General features: G+C 44.1%; 1 protein-coding gene across 1 annotated transcript in view; it reads left to right on the top strand.

Moving 5' to 3' along the window:
• Positions 1-1,430: 1,430 nt before the first annotated feature.
• The window catches only part of LOC311524208 (uncharacterized protein), a 50,319-nt gene continuing 35,942 nt past the window's right edge, over positions 1,431-15,807 (top strand). The window contains exons 1-8 of the mRNA XM_084635088.1: positions 1,431-1,540; positions 3,708-3,772; positions 5,885-5,992; positions 6,492-6,570; positions 7,352-7,481; positions 9,178-9,238; positions 10,887-11,011; positions 15,713-15,775. Of these exons, the coding sequence (XP_084491214.1) occupies positions 1,515-1,540; positions 3,708-3,772; positions 5,885-5,992; positions 6,492-6,570; positions 7,352-7,481; positions 9,178-9,238; positions 10,887-11,011; positions 15,713-15,775 (657 nt within the window). The 5' untranslated portion in view covers positions 1,431-1,514. The remainder of the gene's footprint in view (positions 1,541-3,707; positions 3,773-5,884; positions 5,993-6,491; positions 6,571-7,351; positions 7,482-9,177; positions 9,239-10,886; positions 11,012-15,712; positions 15,776-15,807) is intronic.

Here is a 15,807-nt window from a genome sequence, read left to right as displayed (position 1 = left end):
ATCTCCTTAGAAAAAGTATTTATCCTATACCTCTGATTCAAAATCCAACAGCTGACAATAACCTAGCAGTTGTGTGTGTGTGAGCTATTGATGCAGAACACACAAATTCTTTTTAAACACACACAGCCTTAGCACCAACACTATCAATCTTCACAGTAACCAGGTGGTGTCCCTAGAGGTGTGCATCTGAGTGGCACAACAGAACTCAACACATAAGGGCCAAGACCACTCAATGCCAATGACACTATGCATTGTGACTCTGTACTTGTTCAAAACAGCAGCTGCAACCACAAAGTTTCCACAATAAATATACCAGCAAAGTAACAGCTGCACCCAGGATTGGAGCCGCTAACCTCTGCACCTCGGACCAGGCACTGTGATATCCACACTCAATAAGAGACTAACATCTGGCAGAGTTCAGTGCCCTGCTTGGTTTAAAGTAATGGAATAGGACACACTACCTACATATTTACAATTTTTTTTATCAAAGCTAATGTTAAAATTATATAATACACAGGTTGAGAAAAGAGTGCCTGTATATCTGGGTATAGTGCTTAGATTATCCACAAAACCAAAGTTTGTTTTTAAAAGTCATATGGCACAGATAGTACACAATCAGCAATAACCCAGATTTAGGTGAATAAATTTAAGAATACAGTTTAGATATTAGAATCCAAGTATTCGTGAAACGTTGTACAGTAAGTTGGTTGTGGAAAGCAAAGTATATCAATGGGTGAAGATTGTCCCTCAGTAACTGTGAATTAGGGTAGTCTACACCTTAAATGTTCCAGGCATCAGCCTCTGCAGAGACAAAAAGAACAGGAGGACTTGTGCCACCTTAGAGACTAACAAATTTATCTGAGCATAAGCTTTTGTGGGCTAAAACCCACTTCATCAGATGCATGCAGTGGAAAATACAGTAAAAAAATATAAATATATATATATATGTATGTATATATATATATATATATACACACACACACAGAGAACATGAAACAATGGGTGTTATCATACACAGGATAAGGAGAGTGATCAGTTAAGGTGAGGTATCAGAGTAGCAGCCGTGTTAGTCTGTATTCGCAAAAAGAAAAGGAGTACTTGTGGCACCTTAGAGACTAACCAATTTATTTGAGCATAAGCTTTCGTGAGCTACAGCATCCGATGAAGTGAGCTGTAGCTCAGGAAAGCTTATGCTCAAATAAATTGGTTAGTCTCTAAGATGCCACAAGTCCTCTTTTTCTTTTTTCAGTTAAGGTGAGCTATTACCAGCAGGAGAGAAACAAACAAACAAACACCTTTTGTAGTGATAACCAAGATGGGTCACTTCCAGCAGTTGACAAGAACGTGTGACGAGTAACTCCCCCCACCAAACCGGCATATGAAGGGTGCGGAGGACGGAACCAAAAGCAAGGGGCTGGCTTTTCCCAAGGAAAAGCATCAGCGCACAAGTGGGTGTGGGTGACTAGGCAAAGCAGAGCAGCCCCCCGCCAGCGTGCAGGATCCCCCCAGCAGCTATGGCAGCGGAGGGCCAGGCGATCAGGTGAGGGCTTCACAAGTTCGACTCCTCTTTGGGACTGGTCGGGCGTCTCTTTCGGGAGAGCGCAGCCTGCCTGCCTTTCGCTTTCGTTTCTGTTCCTGCGGTGGGGCGGAGCAGCGGCCCTGGAAACGCACTGATCCGAGGCAACAGCGACTGGGGGCTTTGGGGCAAGGGAGCCAGAGATCTGGAGCGCCCAGCTGTCCCCTCCATGTGCCGGTCTCGGAATTACCCCTCTGCTCCTCTAATCAGCCCAGACTGCCTCCGGGCAGGGGCCCTAACACCGAGCCAGGCACTCACTTCCTGCAGGGCTCTCCTAGGAAAGCAGTGGATGCGCCCCAGGGTCAGCTGCGCACAGAGCAGCCCAAAGTTTTCCCCAGAGGGAGCATGTCTCAGCCTCACGCAGCAGGGCTTTGGTGTTAGCTTGAATAGGAAGTGGGAGAGGTGAGTGGGCCACAGGGTTTTAGCGAGGGAGTGGGTGATCTAGCTGCGTTCCCCCCCAAAGTGATGTGTACCCAAAAGATATGGGGCCAGATCCACTTAGGGTGACCAGATGTCCCGATTTTATAGGGACAGCCCTGATTTGGGCGGCTTTTTCTTATATAGACTCATATTACCGCCCAGACCCTGTTCCGATTTTTTACATTTGCTATCTGGTCACCCTAGATCCAGGGCTGGTGTAAATCAGTGTAATTCCATTGAAATATATGACTTACAGCAGCAAAGGTTCTGGCAGCAAGGACTGCAGTGTGTGTTGTGTGCCTGTGCGCTAGTGTTTTAGCTGGTTGTCTGGGTTAGAGAATTGGGCTGTGAGTTTTCCTCTGAAGTGGCTGAGGCTATCTTCCAAGAGTGAGTTCCAGGTCTGTGGCCGGTCTCAGAAAAAACTCTGTCTCCTGCACACTTGAGTTTCACCCTGAAGGCTGACAGAGTTCTGTCGTTTCAATGGGATGGAGCTGTCCTAGGAGTACATGGTAACCACCTGAGGACAGATGCCTTCCTTGGATAGTCATGTTCTATAGAGGTGACTTCGGTGTGTTTCCCTCTCATTGTCATCACTTCAGTCTTTCCAGGATTCAGATTCATTCAGCTACTCTTCATCCAGGTGCTGCTCTTAGCCCTTGGATGGCAAAGAAATACAGTAGCGGGTTCTGTGAAGGTGATGCAGTAATATCAGCAGTACTCGACAGATGTAACCACTGAGCTGAGACTTGTTGCTTTTCAAGTGTTGACCATGAAACTATAGAATTACTTTGCCTCCAGTACCGTATTATGTGCCTCCTAATTTTGCTTATATTAAAGTCAGTTTTCCTTGTGTGTTAAGTTTCTAATATAATAATTTTTAAATGGATCCTTCAAACAGTGAGAAACTTTCTCACCCTGTGGACAAGCATAGTGATTCTATAACACAGAAGTTATTAAGACATGCAAAATGTCAGTGTTATTGCACAGGCTAAGAAGACACTGATTTCGTACAACTTTGCAGTGCAGATCAATTTTTTCAGACAGATTTTACACCCCCAAAACCAGGTGTCAGAATGGAAATGCCAGTGAAGGCTTTTGGCGGAGCAACTTGAGGAGTATTTCTATAATTTGAGGTCATTTGTGATCTAGAAAATATTTCCCAATAAAGCATTGATATTAACTGGCATCATAACAGCCTTTCAGAATTTGTGTAGGAGTATCCATCAAGCTAAGTGTGTCATATTGTTTTGCATCCTAGGTTTAGTAGTCTGCTCAATAAAATCGTATCTTGGCATCTGAAATGCGAAGCTACAGCAGTTCATGCCTTCCCAAATATAAAGCATATTCTAGGCTGGTACGGCCAGGGTGCTTTAAAGAGGAAAAATGTGTCTCCGTCCAAATTAGGCACAATGGCTGAGATTTACAAAAGTCAATGCCTAAATTAGTTACTCACATCCTGATTTAACTATCTCAGTAAGTGGCCTGATTTTCAAAAGTGCTGAGCACCAAGCACATCAGTCTTTCCATAAAGTCCAAAGAATCCGTAAAATGTCTTTAGAGCAGAAAGATTCTTCTTGCGATCTCTCTACTTTTGCCCTTCCGCATCGCTCCAGTTCTCTCATTTCTCCATGTCCACTTCCCCATTGCCTTTTTTCTACATGTTTATTCCTAAACACTCAGATTGCCTGTTTTCTTTTGCTTTTTCGATCAGAGTTTCCAGCCAGTGTTATGGAGCTGTTGATCAGATGTCTCATGCCTCTGCTGAAGGATATTTTGGTATGAAAACCTGAGCAATCAATGACTCTTGTGACACTGATGTTTGCTTTGCTGGCTGCGCCAGTTCTTGTTTCAGTCTTTGACAGGGAACTCAGAATGGACCCAATCTAGATATGCCAATTATCTAATTGGACAAAACCAAACACCTTTGTCCCACCCCTGCCCTGCCCTGCCCATTGCCCAGAGGCCTTGCCCTTTCACCGCCCCTTTCCCGAGGTCCTGTCCTCCACTCACTCCATCCCCCCTCCCTCCATTGCTCGCTCTCCCCCACCCTCACTCACTTTCACTGGGCTGGGGCAGGGGGTTGGGGTGCAGAAGGGGATGAGGGCTCCAGCTTGGGTTGTGACTCTGGGTGGGGCTGTGGAGGAGGGGTTTGGGATGCAGGAGGGGGCTCTGGGCTGGGGCTGAGGGGTTTGGAGTGTGGGAGGGGGTTCTGAGCTGGGGGCCGGGGTTAGGGCACGGGGGGGGGGGGGGGTTCGAGGTGCAGGCTCTGGGAGGGAATTTGGATATGGGAGGGGGCTTAGGTCTGGGGCAGGGAGTTGGTGTGCGGGCTCCAGATAGGCGGCGCTTACCTCAGGTGGCTCTTGGTCGGTGGTGCAGCAGGGCTAAGGCAGGCTCCGTACCTGGCTCTGCGCAGCTCCTGGAAATGGCCAGCATATCCTTGTGGCCTGTAGGTGCAGGGTGATCAGGGAAGCTCCATGCGCTGCCCCCACCCCGAATGGCAGCTCAGCAGCTCCCAGTGGCCAGGAACCACAGCCAATGTGAGCTGCGGGGGTGGCACCCATGGGCGTGGAGCTTCCCAGCCGCCCCTGCGTGTAGGAGCTGGGCTGGACATACCGGGTGCTTCTGGGAGCTGCGCAGAGCCATGTAGGGAGCCTGCCAGCCCCGTTGTGCTGGCGACCGGACTTTTAACAGCTGGTCAGCAGTGCTGACTGGAGCTGCCAGGGTCCCTTTTCAACCGGGCGTTCCCAATCCTGCACTCCTTGCTTGAAGTCAGTGGGAATTTTGACACCATAGAAGGAGTGCGGAGTCATGAAGAGATTGATGCACAAAGTGCGTAATGCATTGTCCTTTGAAATGCAAATTTCTTCCCATTTTTGTGAATAAACATCAACATCTAGTTAGTTAATGGGAATCAGCATAAAGTTATTTACTTTTCTTCCTGCTGAGTGACTTGTGTTTGTGGTTCAGCAATTAAAATGCTTGCAATTAAACAATTGCAAATTGAACCACTATGCTGACATTCAGAATGAGAGAGTGGAAGAGACTTTCATTTCTTCAGAAGAGCTCAGTGCTCTGATCATAAGGATCTATTTATTTTCTTTCCCTCATCTTCAGTTCCTGCTTGTGGTAGATAACAAGGTTCGGTATGGCTCCCTCTAGTGTTGCTACTAGTGAGTAACATGAGTCATAGTTTGCTACAGGTGGATTCAAACAGGCTCTGAGTCCTCCTTAAATGTCCATTTCAGCTACCGACATTCAGATTTCATCAGCCTGCACTGGTAAGCATTGATTCAAATCTCTGTTCAAAACTTTACTGAAAGTTTTGGTTGGATTAAAAAGAGTAAGTGTTCATATAATATATTTCCCTGGGTTTACTTAATGTTTGTGCTTTCTCATTCTGTCTGAAGCCATAAGCAGAAGTAATGAAATTCCACAAGAGAGGCTTTTGTGATACTTCCATTGCAGCAAGAAGCAAACAGAACCACAGGAACATAGATTTTCTTATGAGATTTTCAGGCTTATTTTGCAGACTCTTATTTCGAAGAGAGTCAAGCAGACATCTCAATTCATAGGTTTTTATCCTGGCCACACCTCAAACCTTATGGAAGTTTGCTCATCAGTAGTCTCCATGTGCATGACAGAGGTCACCCATTGCTACCATTTTTAAGGCAAAACTTCCTGGCATATCTCAAACACTTATCTGATTAAAGACCAGAAGTCTGATTCTCCTCTCATACCAGTTTTACACTAGTGTAGCTCTGATGTGACTGGGAGGAGAATTGGGCTCAATATAAAGCATTCTGTGTATCCAGGAACCTAGTTGGTTCGTTGCATGTTTGAGTGAGGACATTATGACAACTTTCTATTGTTAAACTCTTTATGCTGTAGGTGCCATCGCTCCTGATCACATGACCAATGGAGAAGAACCCTCTGCTCCCCCTGCTTATCCAATAGACGAGATCTCCGGCTATGAAGGCACAGCACTGGGCGATGGTGGTTAGTACATAAACCCACAGACTATTCTTTTTCCTGAGATTGTCTATCTCTTTAAAAAGAAGTCAGGTGTACAGCGTTTTGTATCAGCTGATTGACACTGTCTTTTCTATATTCCTGAATGTAATCTTGTTATCTGTGGCATTTTCCCAAGTGATAGGGTAGGAGAGAGATTCCACTGGGATCAAACAGCTGCCAAAGTTGCGAGTTACCCCCACCTATGCCAGAACCCCCTACCCCTGCTGTGCCACACAATTGCCTCTTTACCCCTGCTGAACTATCCAATGAATAATTCTGATTTCTCTCTTTTTCTCTAATGGATCAGTTTTCCTCTGAGATATTTTGTGTGTCCTGTGCTAATCAGAGGCCGTTCATTAGAACAAGACAGAAACCGGTGATTTTGGCCTTATTTCAAAAGCAGGCAGGAACTGAAGGACAAGTAACAAATGTGTGTCTCTCTAAACCTGTAAAATGCCAACTTCTACCTTTTCGTTTCTCGCAGGAGGAAAAGGTTTACCTCCTCCATCAGATCTGGTGACTGATCATGGAGGTGGGCCCCCTCCAGCCCAAACAGACTGGAAGTAAGATGTGCTTTCAAATGTAATGATGATGATTAAGAGTTACCCTGCATCCTTTGTAAACTAAGCACAATCAACACAGCTGATGAGAGGGTGGCAGCCAACTGGCACACTGCACACAAGAGAGCAGGGGGAATTTTTTGGCCAATGATATGGGGTTAGACACTGCTTTGATCAATGGTGCTATGGGAGCTTTAGGCCCTCCCCCTTTTCAGCCAGCATATGAGTACCTACCTTACACGTCAAGATATGTGCGCACAAAGCCATGATCAGCATACCCTGCTGAGTAGATAAGCATGCACTTAGCCATGGGTGAGCAAATTCAGGGATTTTACATGCACACATCTGAGGTACACAATAGGCATACATTTTCACATTCTCAGAGACATGTTGACCTGATGGTTGAAAATCAGGTACCAGTGTCCATGAAATTCTGACAGGACCTCACTTGTTAATGTTGCATCCTAAACACCTCTCATCCTAAACTGCCTCATTTCTTGGGAGAGATGAAGGCTTGAGTTATCATTCCTGGGATTTGAATCTCTAAGAGAGTCTAGGTTTTTCCAAACCTGATGCTTGTAGGACTAAGTCATCTTATCCAGCATTTTTCTGTCAGTGCAGCGGAGTGCTATGTAAATTAGGTCAAGGCCTTATATGGGAGAATGTGTGATGCTGGGATGTCTTCTGAAAGGGGAAGGGTGGATGTTTAGTGCACGGCAGAATTGCTCTGCAAATTGAAAGGCAATTTCAAACCGGTCCATGCTTTCTTCTCTCTTTCTGGTAGCATTCCTGCTGTTTCAGAAGATGCAGCCAAAGAAGCTCTTATACAGTACGCGGCCAGTAAGTGCTGCTACAGCTCGGCCCCTGCCAAGGAAATGGTGTTTCGGAATCTGCAGCCATTCAACACCTACAGAGTATGTTCATCTTTTGCAGCCCAACTTACTCACACTGAAGTCAGTGGAGTTTGTCCACTAACTTCAGCAGGAGCTGGGCATTTCACGGGGATCAAACAGCTGCCAAGCGTTGCAAATTACCCTTACCCATGCAATAGCCCCCTTACTGAGAAATTCCCAGTGGGGTGGTGTGGCTAGCTTCAGTTTGGAATTGTGTTTGCATGCTCTGAACATCTCGGGACTCATAAAGGGAATGGAATCTTTAGACTGACAGCAAAGAGCTACTTCCACTTCGTAGCTTTTCAATGATTGCTTGGTTTAGAATTGGGAAAAATATAGGTTCATAATTTGATTCCATTGCTATGGACCTTTTTTGCCAGTGTCAAGTCTTTAAAAATTATATATTCCATTTTGATCCCTGCTCCAAATAGGGTAAGGACCTGGGTAAAAAGGTCAGCCACCACCCCTAGAACCATTGGAGATGCACCATTGGTAGTGAACAGTGGGAAATATCCTGAAAAACTGACAGCATAGACAATGTCAGAGAGAGAAACAGCTTTTGGATATAGCCATTGTTAATTAATAGGACCAACCACTGAATTCCAAATAACAGCGAATATTCCATGGCGACTTGTACTCTGGAAACTCATAGATAGATAGCGTTAGCTTAGGTGAAACTAAAGTGAAGAGCAGAAGTGTGTGGGGATAGAAGAGAGGGAGGAGATATGAGGAAAATAGTCAAATGAGAAGGTAAATAAAGAAGAAGCGAATGACTAAAACAAAAAGAAATAGGGCAATTAAATAGAGCAGGTGTGATAGCCTTATTGGCGTTTTTGGTTTTTAGAGTATAGAGCAGTGGTTCTCAACCTATTTATCATTGTGGGCTGCATATACGGCCCACAAAGTGTTATTTGGGCTGCAGGGTGAGAACCACAATATCCCCCACCTAACTCCCCCCCGTAAACTCCTATGCTCAGCGCCCTCCGCCCAGAGACCCCTCCACAGAGTGGGGCCAGGAATGGAGAGCTGGGTGTGGAGCAGGGGACAGGGACCCCGACCCCAGACCCTGCTGCTCGGGGACTCCTGACCCCAGCTGTGCAAGACCAGGGGGCAACCAGGACCCTGACCCCAGACCCGCCATGTGGGGCTGGGTGGCGGCAGCAGGCTGTCTGGACCCCGAGCCCCACTGTGTGGGGCTGGGTGGCAGCCAGCAGCCCGGAGCCCAGAGTGTGCCATGCGGCAGGGCAGCCGGCTGCCCAGACCCCACGGCAGGGGGCCAGGGGGCAGCCAGGACCCTGACCCTGGAGCCTGCCATGCAGCAGGGCAGCCTGGAGCCTGTGGCCTTTAGCTCACAGCTGAGTTGGGCCGCTGCTGTGTGCTAACTGGGCTGCATGCAGCCCGCAGGCCGTGGGTTGAGAATCGCTGGTATAGAACAAATATAGGGCCTGATCAGAAGACCATTGATAACAGTGGAAAGTCTCCTGTTGACTTCGATGGACTTGCTCAGGTCCATAACGCAGCATTCTATGAAGATATCACCTCACCCTGTCAACAGTGAGATTGGTCATTATTTTGGCTAGTGTGAATTTACTTTCTTAAGCGCCACAGATTGCAGTCCCAATTGGGTTTTTGTATAGACTGCACTGAATGCCCAATCACTCCCACTTTGGGGTTGTTACAGGTTTTTTTGTTTTATGTTAATTAATTATTTTTTTAGTATCGGCTAGAGACCTTCACTGAATCCAGATCATCTGAATGGAAGACAACACCTTACAGGGGTAAGTAGGATTCTGATGTCAAGTAAGAATCTTGCATGATCAGCCTCTTCTATAGTACAGGTCTAACTGCTGTGTTGTGCATTTCTGCCAGAAGGTAATGAAAAATTTGCACAGGAAAAGTTACCTTCCTACTCAGCTGCCAAACTGCAGTTATTAAAAATAAAATAAAACACATGCCCAGATAAAAATACTATGACAATTCATTACACACCTTAAGCACGATAAGCCAGTTGATTTATGAGTGTGATATATGATTTATGTAGTTTGGAAGTTGAAATAAACTAGATCCTTGAAGGAAGCGTTCTAACTCCATAAGAACACAGACGTTCTGGTGTGTACTGGAGCTTACTGAGATTTCGTGCCTAATTTATACAGTTTTAATGTAATGGGGGGAACACTGCGGTCTATCGTAAGGCAAATGTTATAGAAACTAGGAGACAACCAACATTTCAGAATTATTAGGAGTTGGCAAACCAGAAGAGATTTGGGTTCTGGTAGCCTTCAGGCAACACGTCAGATAGAGTTGGTTGAAATTTTTCAAAGCAAACATTTTTGCTGAAAAATGGCCTTTTTTCAAAAATGAAAAATTTTGCAAAAAAAAAATCTTTAAAGAAATTTCTGCTTTATTGATTTAACTGGGAATGAATCATTTTCACTTTTCATTTTTTCCCCAGTTTTTGTTTTTTCCTTTTCCTCCTCTTTTTGACAGGCAAAAAAAAAAAAAAAAAAAAAAAGAGAAAGGAATGGAGGGGGAAAAAAAAGAAAGGGGAAAAATAGGGGTGGGGGCTGATGGAAGAAAAAAAAGGCCAAGAAAGGGTGGGGGGAGCAAAGACCCAAACCCTGAAAATTCTTGGTTTCATGAAAAATTTCAAACAAACAATAATCATTCCTTTTTGCAACTTGCAAAATGGATGACTTAGAAATTTTCAAGATATTTTGCAACCTTTTTTTTGACTGTGTCTAGTTGAGTCATATAATCATGGAGGGATTTGCCAAACTGGTGTGGAGTGATTCTATTCCTCCTGAGGGAAGCAGAGCAAAAAAAAAAAAAAAAATGGGGGGGGGGTTTCTTGGCTATCTCTCAGTTTAAGGATTTCTTTTTCTTTTTCATGACCACTGACCATTCCATTCATTGGGGACATGAAGCCAAGATTTACTGAACACAATTGCTTGTAACTAATATGTTCCTGATCCTGTAAACACTTAGGCATTTGCTTAATTTTGCTAACCTTGATTTCAATTGGGACTACTCATAGTAGTAAAGATAAGCATGCAGAAAAGTGTTTGCAGGATTAGGGCTCACAGGAAGTGTTTTTCACTGAATTTGGGAAACAACGGTGAGTTTGATTTTTTTGTAATCTTAATTTCTCAGAGGAAATTTGACTATGCTGCATTCATACCATTTTGGTTGAATATTTTAGCTGGAATTGATTGTATTTACAAAATACTCTATAACATTTTCCTTTTTGGGGCAGGAAAGAAATTATGGTTAGTAAACAATGGAACTCTTTGACCTAAAAATGGTATTTATTTTAGTTAATCACCTTAACTGGGATCAACATAACAGATACAGGTGTGGCATGATTTAATTGCAGGTGTCAGGAAATACCAGGTGTTTGTACTCAGTACAGTTTTGTTTCTGCTTCAGATGAATTTGTTGACTCCTTTTTGCTTGGGCCAGCTCCTTTGCCATGGAATATACAAGTGGAAGTTCCTACCTTGTTCATAGACAACATAACCAGAGTCAAAGTGCCCCATACGTCTTCATTAAAGGTATTATAATCATAGAATCATAGAACTGTAGGACTGGAAGGGACCTCGATAGGTCATCTAATCCAGTCTCCTGCACTCAAGGCAGGATTAAGTATCATCTATCCATGTGGAGATCATTGTGGGCCGAGGAATGTGTTGCCTGAGGGATGTGCTGGCCGCTGCTTCCCGTACACGGCCCATCAGGAAAATCTGCTGGCAGGCCGGGATGGTTTGTTTAACTGCAGCGTCCACAGATTCGGCCCATTGCAGCTCCCATTGGCCGCGGTTCGCCGTTCCAGGCCAATGGGGTCTGTGGGAAGCAGCGGACAGCTTCCCACAGCCCTTTTCTGAATCTTTTCTGAATCTTCCTAAATTCCAATATATCTTTTTTGAAATGGGGCAACCACATCTGCACACAGTATTCAAGATGTGGGCATACCATGGATTTATATAGAGGAAATATGATATTTTCTGTCTTATTATCTGTCCCTTTCTTAATGATTCCCAATGTTTTGTTCACTTTTTTGACTGCCACTGCACATTGAGTGGATGTTTTCATAGAACTATCCACAATGACTCCAAGATCTCTTTCTTGAGTGGTAACAGCCAATTTAGACCTCATCATTTTATATGTATAGTTGGGATTATGTTTTCCAATGTGCATTTATCAACATTGAATTTCATCTGCCATTTTGTTGCCCAGTCACCCAGTTTTGAGAGATCCCTTTGTAGCTCTTCGCAGTCTGCCTGGGACTTAACTATCTTAGCTATCGGTATCAAGTGGAGTACCCCAAGGGTCGGTCCTGGGGCCGGTTTTGTTCAATATCTTCATAAATGATCTGGAGGATGATGTGGATTGCACTCTCAGCAAATTTGCGGATGATACTAAACTGGGAGGAGTGGTAGATACGCTGGAGGGGAGGGATAGGATACAGAAAGACCTAGACAAATTGGAGGATTGGGCCAAAAGAAATCTGATGAGGTTCAATAAGGATAAGTGCAGGGTCCTGCACTTAGGACGGAAGAACCCAATGCACAGCTACAGACTAGGGACCGAATGGCTAGGCAGCAGTTCTGCGGAAAAGGACCTAGGGATGACAGTGGACGAGAAGCTGGATATGAGTCAGCAGTGTGCCCTTGTTGCCAAGAAGGCCAATGGCATTTTGGGATGTATAAGTAGGGGCATAGCGAGCAGATCGAGGGACGTGATCATTCCCCTCTATTCGACATTGGTGAGGCCTCATCTGGAGTACTGTGTCCAGTTTTGGGCCCCACACTTCAAGAAGGATGTGGATAAATTGGAGAGAGTCCAGCAAAGGGCAACAAAAATGATTAGGGGACTGGAACACATGAGTTATGAGGAGAGGCTGAGGGAGCTGGGATTGTTTAGCCTGCAGAAGAGAAGAATGAGGGGGGATTTGATAGCTGCTTTCAACTACCTGAAAGGGGGTTCCAAAGAGGATGGCTCTAGGCTGTTCTCAATGGTAGCAGATGACAGAACGAGGAGTAATGGTCTCAAGTTGCAGTGGGGGAGGTTTAGATTGGATATTAGGAAAAACTTTTTCACTAAGAGGGTGGTGAAACACTGGAATGTGTTACCTAGGGAGGTGGTAGAATCTCCTTCCTTAGAGGTTTTTAAGGTCAGGCTTGACAAAGCCCTGGCTGGGATGATTTAACTGGGAATTGGTCCTGCTTTGAGCAGGAGGTTGGACTAGATGACCTTCTGGGGTCCCTTCCAACCCTGATATTCTATGATTCTATGATCTTGAGTAGTTTTGTATTATCTGCAATTTTTGCCATCTCACTGTTTACCCCTTTTCCCAGATCATTTATGAATATGTTGAATAGGACTGGGCCCAGTACAGACCACTGGGGACACCAGTATTTACCTCTCTCTCCATTCTGAAACCTGACCATTTATTCCTACCCTTTGTTTCTTATCTTTTAACCAGTTACCAATCCATGAGAGGACCTTCTCTCTTATCCCATGATTGCTTACTTTGCTTAAGGACCTTTGGTGAGGGACCTTGTCAAAGTCTTTATGAAAATCTAAATACACTACATCCACTGGATCCCCCTTGTCCACATGCTTGTTGACCCCCTTAAAGAATTCTTGTAGATTGGTGAGGCATGATTTCTCTTTACAAAAACCATGTCGACTCTTCCCCAACAAATTATGTTCATCTATGTGTCTGACAATTTTGTTCTTTACTATAGTTTCAACCAGTTTGGCCGGTACTGAAGTCAGGCTTACCAGCCTGTAATTGCTGGGGTCATCTCTGGAGCCTTTTTTAATAATTGTGTCACATTAGCTATCCTTCAGTCATTTGGTACAGAAGCTGATTTAAATGATAGGTTACAGACGACAGTTAGTAGTCCTGAAATTTCACGTTTGAGTTCCTTCAGAACTCTTGGGTGAATACCATCTGGTCCTGGTGACTTATTACTGTTTAGTTTATCAATTTGTTCGAAAACCTCCTCTAATGACACTTCAGTGAGACAGTTCCTCAGATTTGTCACCTAAAAAGAATGGCTCAGGTTTGGGAATCTCCCTCACATCTTCAACCATGAAGACCGATGCAAAGAATTCATTTAGCTTCTCCGCAATGGCCTTATCCTCTGTGAGTGCTCCTTTAGCATCTTGATTGTCCAGTGGCCCCACTGGTTGTTTAGCAGGCTTCCTGCTTCTGATGTATTAAAAATTTTTTTTGCTAATACTTTTTGGGTCTTTGGCTAGCTGTTCTTCAAATTCTTTTTTGGCCTTCCTAATTATATTTTTATACTTCATTTGCCAGAGTTTATGCTCCCATGTCTTTGACCAGGTGGGGACATCCTCAGCCTCAGGGCTGCCCTAATTTGAACTGAGCTGGATAAATCTGCTTCCCTAATGTGCTATTATGACAGCTGGGGCAGGGGAACACCATAGCCACCTTCACTTCTCAAAGAATCCTCCTGACGCGCACTCTGCAATGAGGGATTCAGTGCGGAGTGGAGGGGAAGATGCATAGAGCCAGTTATGCCAGTGTTGCACCATCTGCAGGTTCCTCCTACACCAGGAGATACCACATGGCCCATTTAGGGTTCTTAGGACAATCATGAATAAAGCCCAATACAGAGTATATACAGAGTGTAAAAGCTAATATAATCATAGCTGATACTTAACTCCTTTGTAAAATGTTCTTAGATCTATGAGGGAAAAGTACTATACGGGGCGAGGTTTTATTTCAGAGAGAGCGAGAGAGAGATATTGAACCTACAGGACTGAATAAGTTTGTTAAAGGTATGTGGCAGGTTTAGGAGCTTTTTCATATCAAGATGAATTCCATCTATCAGAATCCCAAATAATTTATTTATAAGTAAGAGAGTTATTTGTTTTTTTCAGTTTTTATTTCTATTTAAAATCACTATCCAAATATGGAAGCACCACTTTCTGCTTCCCTTGAGACATTTTTTTGTGTTTTGTAAAATCATGCCCAAGAGGGACTGGTATTTTGTGAGAAAAAGCCCTGTCTTTTGGGAAACCAGTGCTACAGTTCAGGAAAAGAGACGCTTTGGGACATTTTAATAGGGCGTGATTTAATAGATGTTTTTCTTTCCCTTGCTTTTGTAATAAGAAAGGAATTCTGAGGGCGTTATCTCACTTTAAATATGTGACCTCTTCCATCATTTAAATCTTACTTCTTAAAGGTGGGGAGGAGTGGAGGCTGGAAAATGGGCAATACACAGCCATGAAGAAAGACCAAGAACAAACTCAATAGGAGTCTAATATATGCTTTGATATGGAAGTTATTATTGTCTAATGGGTAAAGCAAATGAACTGGGGATCAGTACTCCTGAGTGCTGGTCCCAGCTCAGACACAGTCTCACAGTAGCCGCTCTGTGCCTTAGTTTACCCATCTGTTACAATAATCAATAAGTGCTTCATTGTAGTCAGGAATGTTTGAATTCCAGTTATCCCCTTATAGGGAAAGAAATGAACTGACAGAATCACAGGACATGGTATCATAGTTTAATTTATTTGTGTGGGTATTCTCTTTGGAAGGGAAATTAGAATCCGTAAGTGAAGAGCAGCTTGTAACTCACAGATGTAGCCCTGCCCAATGAGAGGTCCAGCATACAGACTGAGCATTCGTGCTCTCACGTAGGCTGTTCCCTTCTTGCTTCTCTACCATCTGTGCTAATTCTGGTTTAGCATGAATTTTTCTCTACACTAAGGCTCTCACTAGTGCTACCCCAGGGTCTAGTTGAACTAGTGTTAACACTGGTGGCGGTTTCCCCTCCTAGAATTCCCTAGTGTAAACATGGGTTTTAACCTTACTTCACACAAATTATAGAAGTGCATACATGGGCTATCATTCAAAATCACTCTCCCACTTGATTGGATGGACCTTTGGGTGTTGGCACCAATGAGCTTTCAGCTACTTTGCAACAAAAGACACGCTATTACTTAATGACTTCTCTCCCAGTTTCACCTGTAGAAGTGTGGTTGTAATTTGGCTGTAGGTTGCTGTATAACTCTTTAAGAACCTCGAATGAAAGGCCTTATAAAAGTGTAAAGAATGAGGTTTCTCTAGAATGTTTCCAATAAAGAAGAAAAAACATTTCCCATTGTCTTTTTTGGGGGGGAGGGGCGGGGGGGGATACCAAGAGGCAGCCAGATAGTAACATAAACAGCTAAATTAAAGAAATGTCAAACCTTTAAAATTTCTCCTTTGATTTAAGGGCTGCCATAATTGTCGATGTTCAGGTACAATTCGCTGCACAAAGTGTCATGGAAAAGGAAAGGTGAGTAGCCATGTCTAAGGGGATCCTTTGCT

This window comes from Lepidochelys olivacea, assembly GCF_965140295.1.
Source record: "Lepidochelys olivacea isolate rLepOli2 genome assembly, chromosome: 7".
NCBI classification, from domain to species: domain Eukaryota; kingdom Metazoa; phylum Chordata; order Testudines; family Cheloniidae; genus Lepidochelys; species Lepidochelys olivacea.
This window is presented reverse-complemented; position numbering and strand designations above follow the sequence as displayed.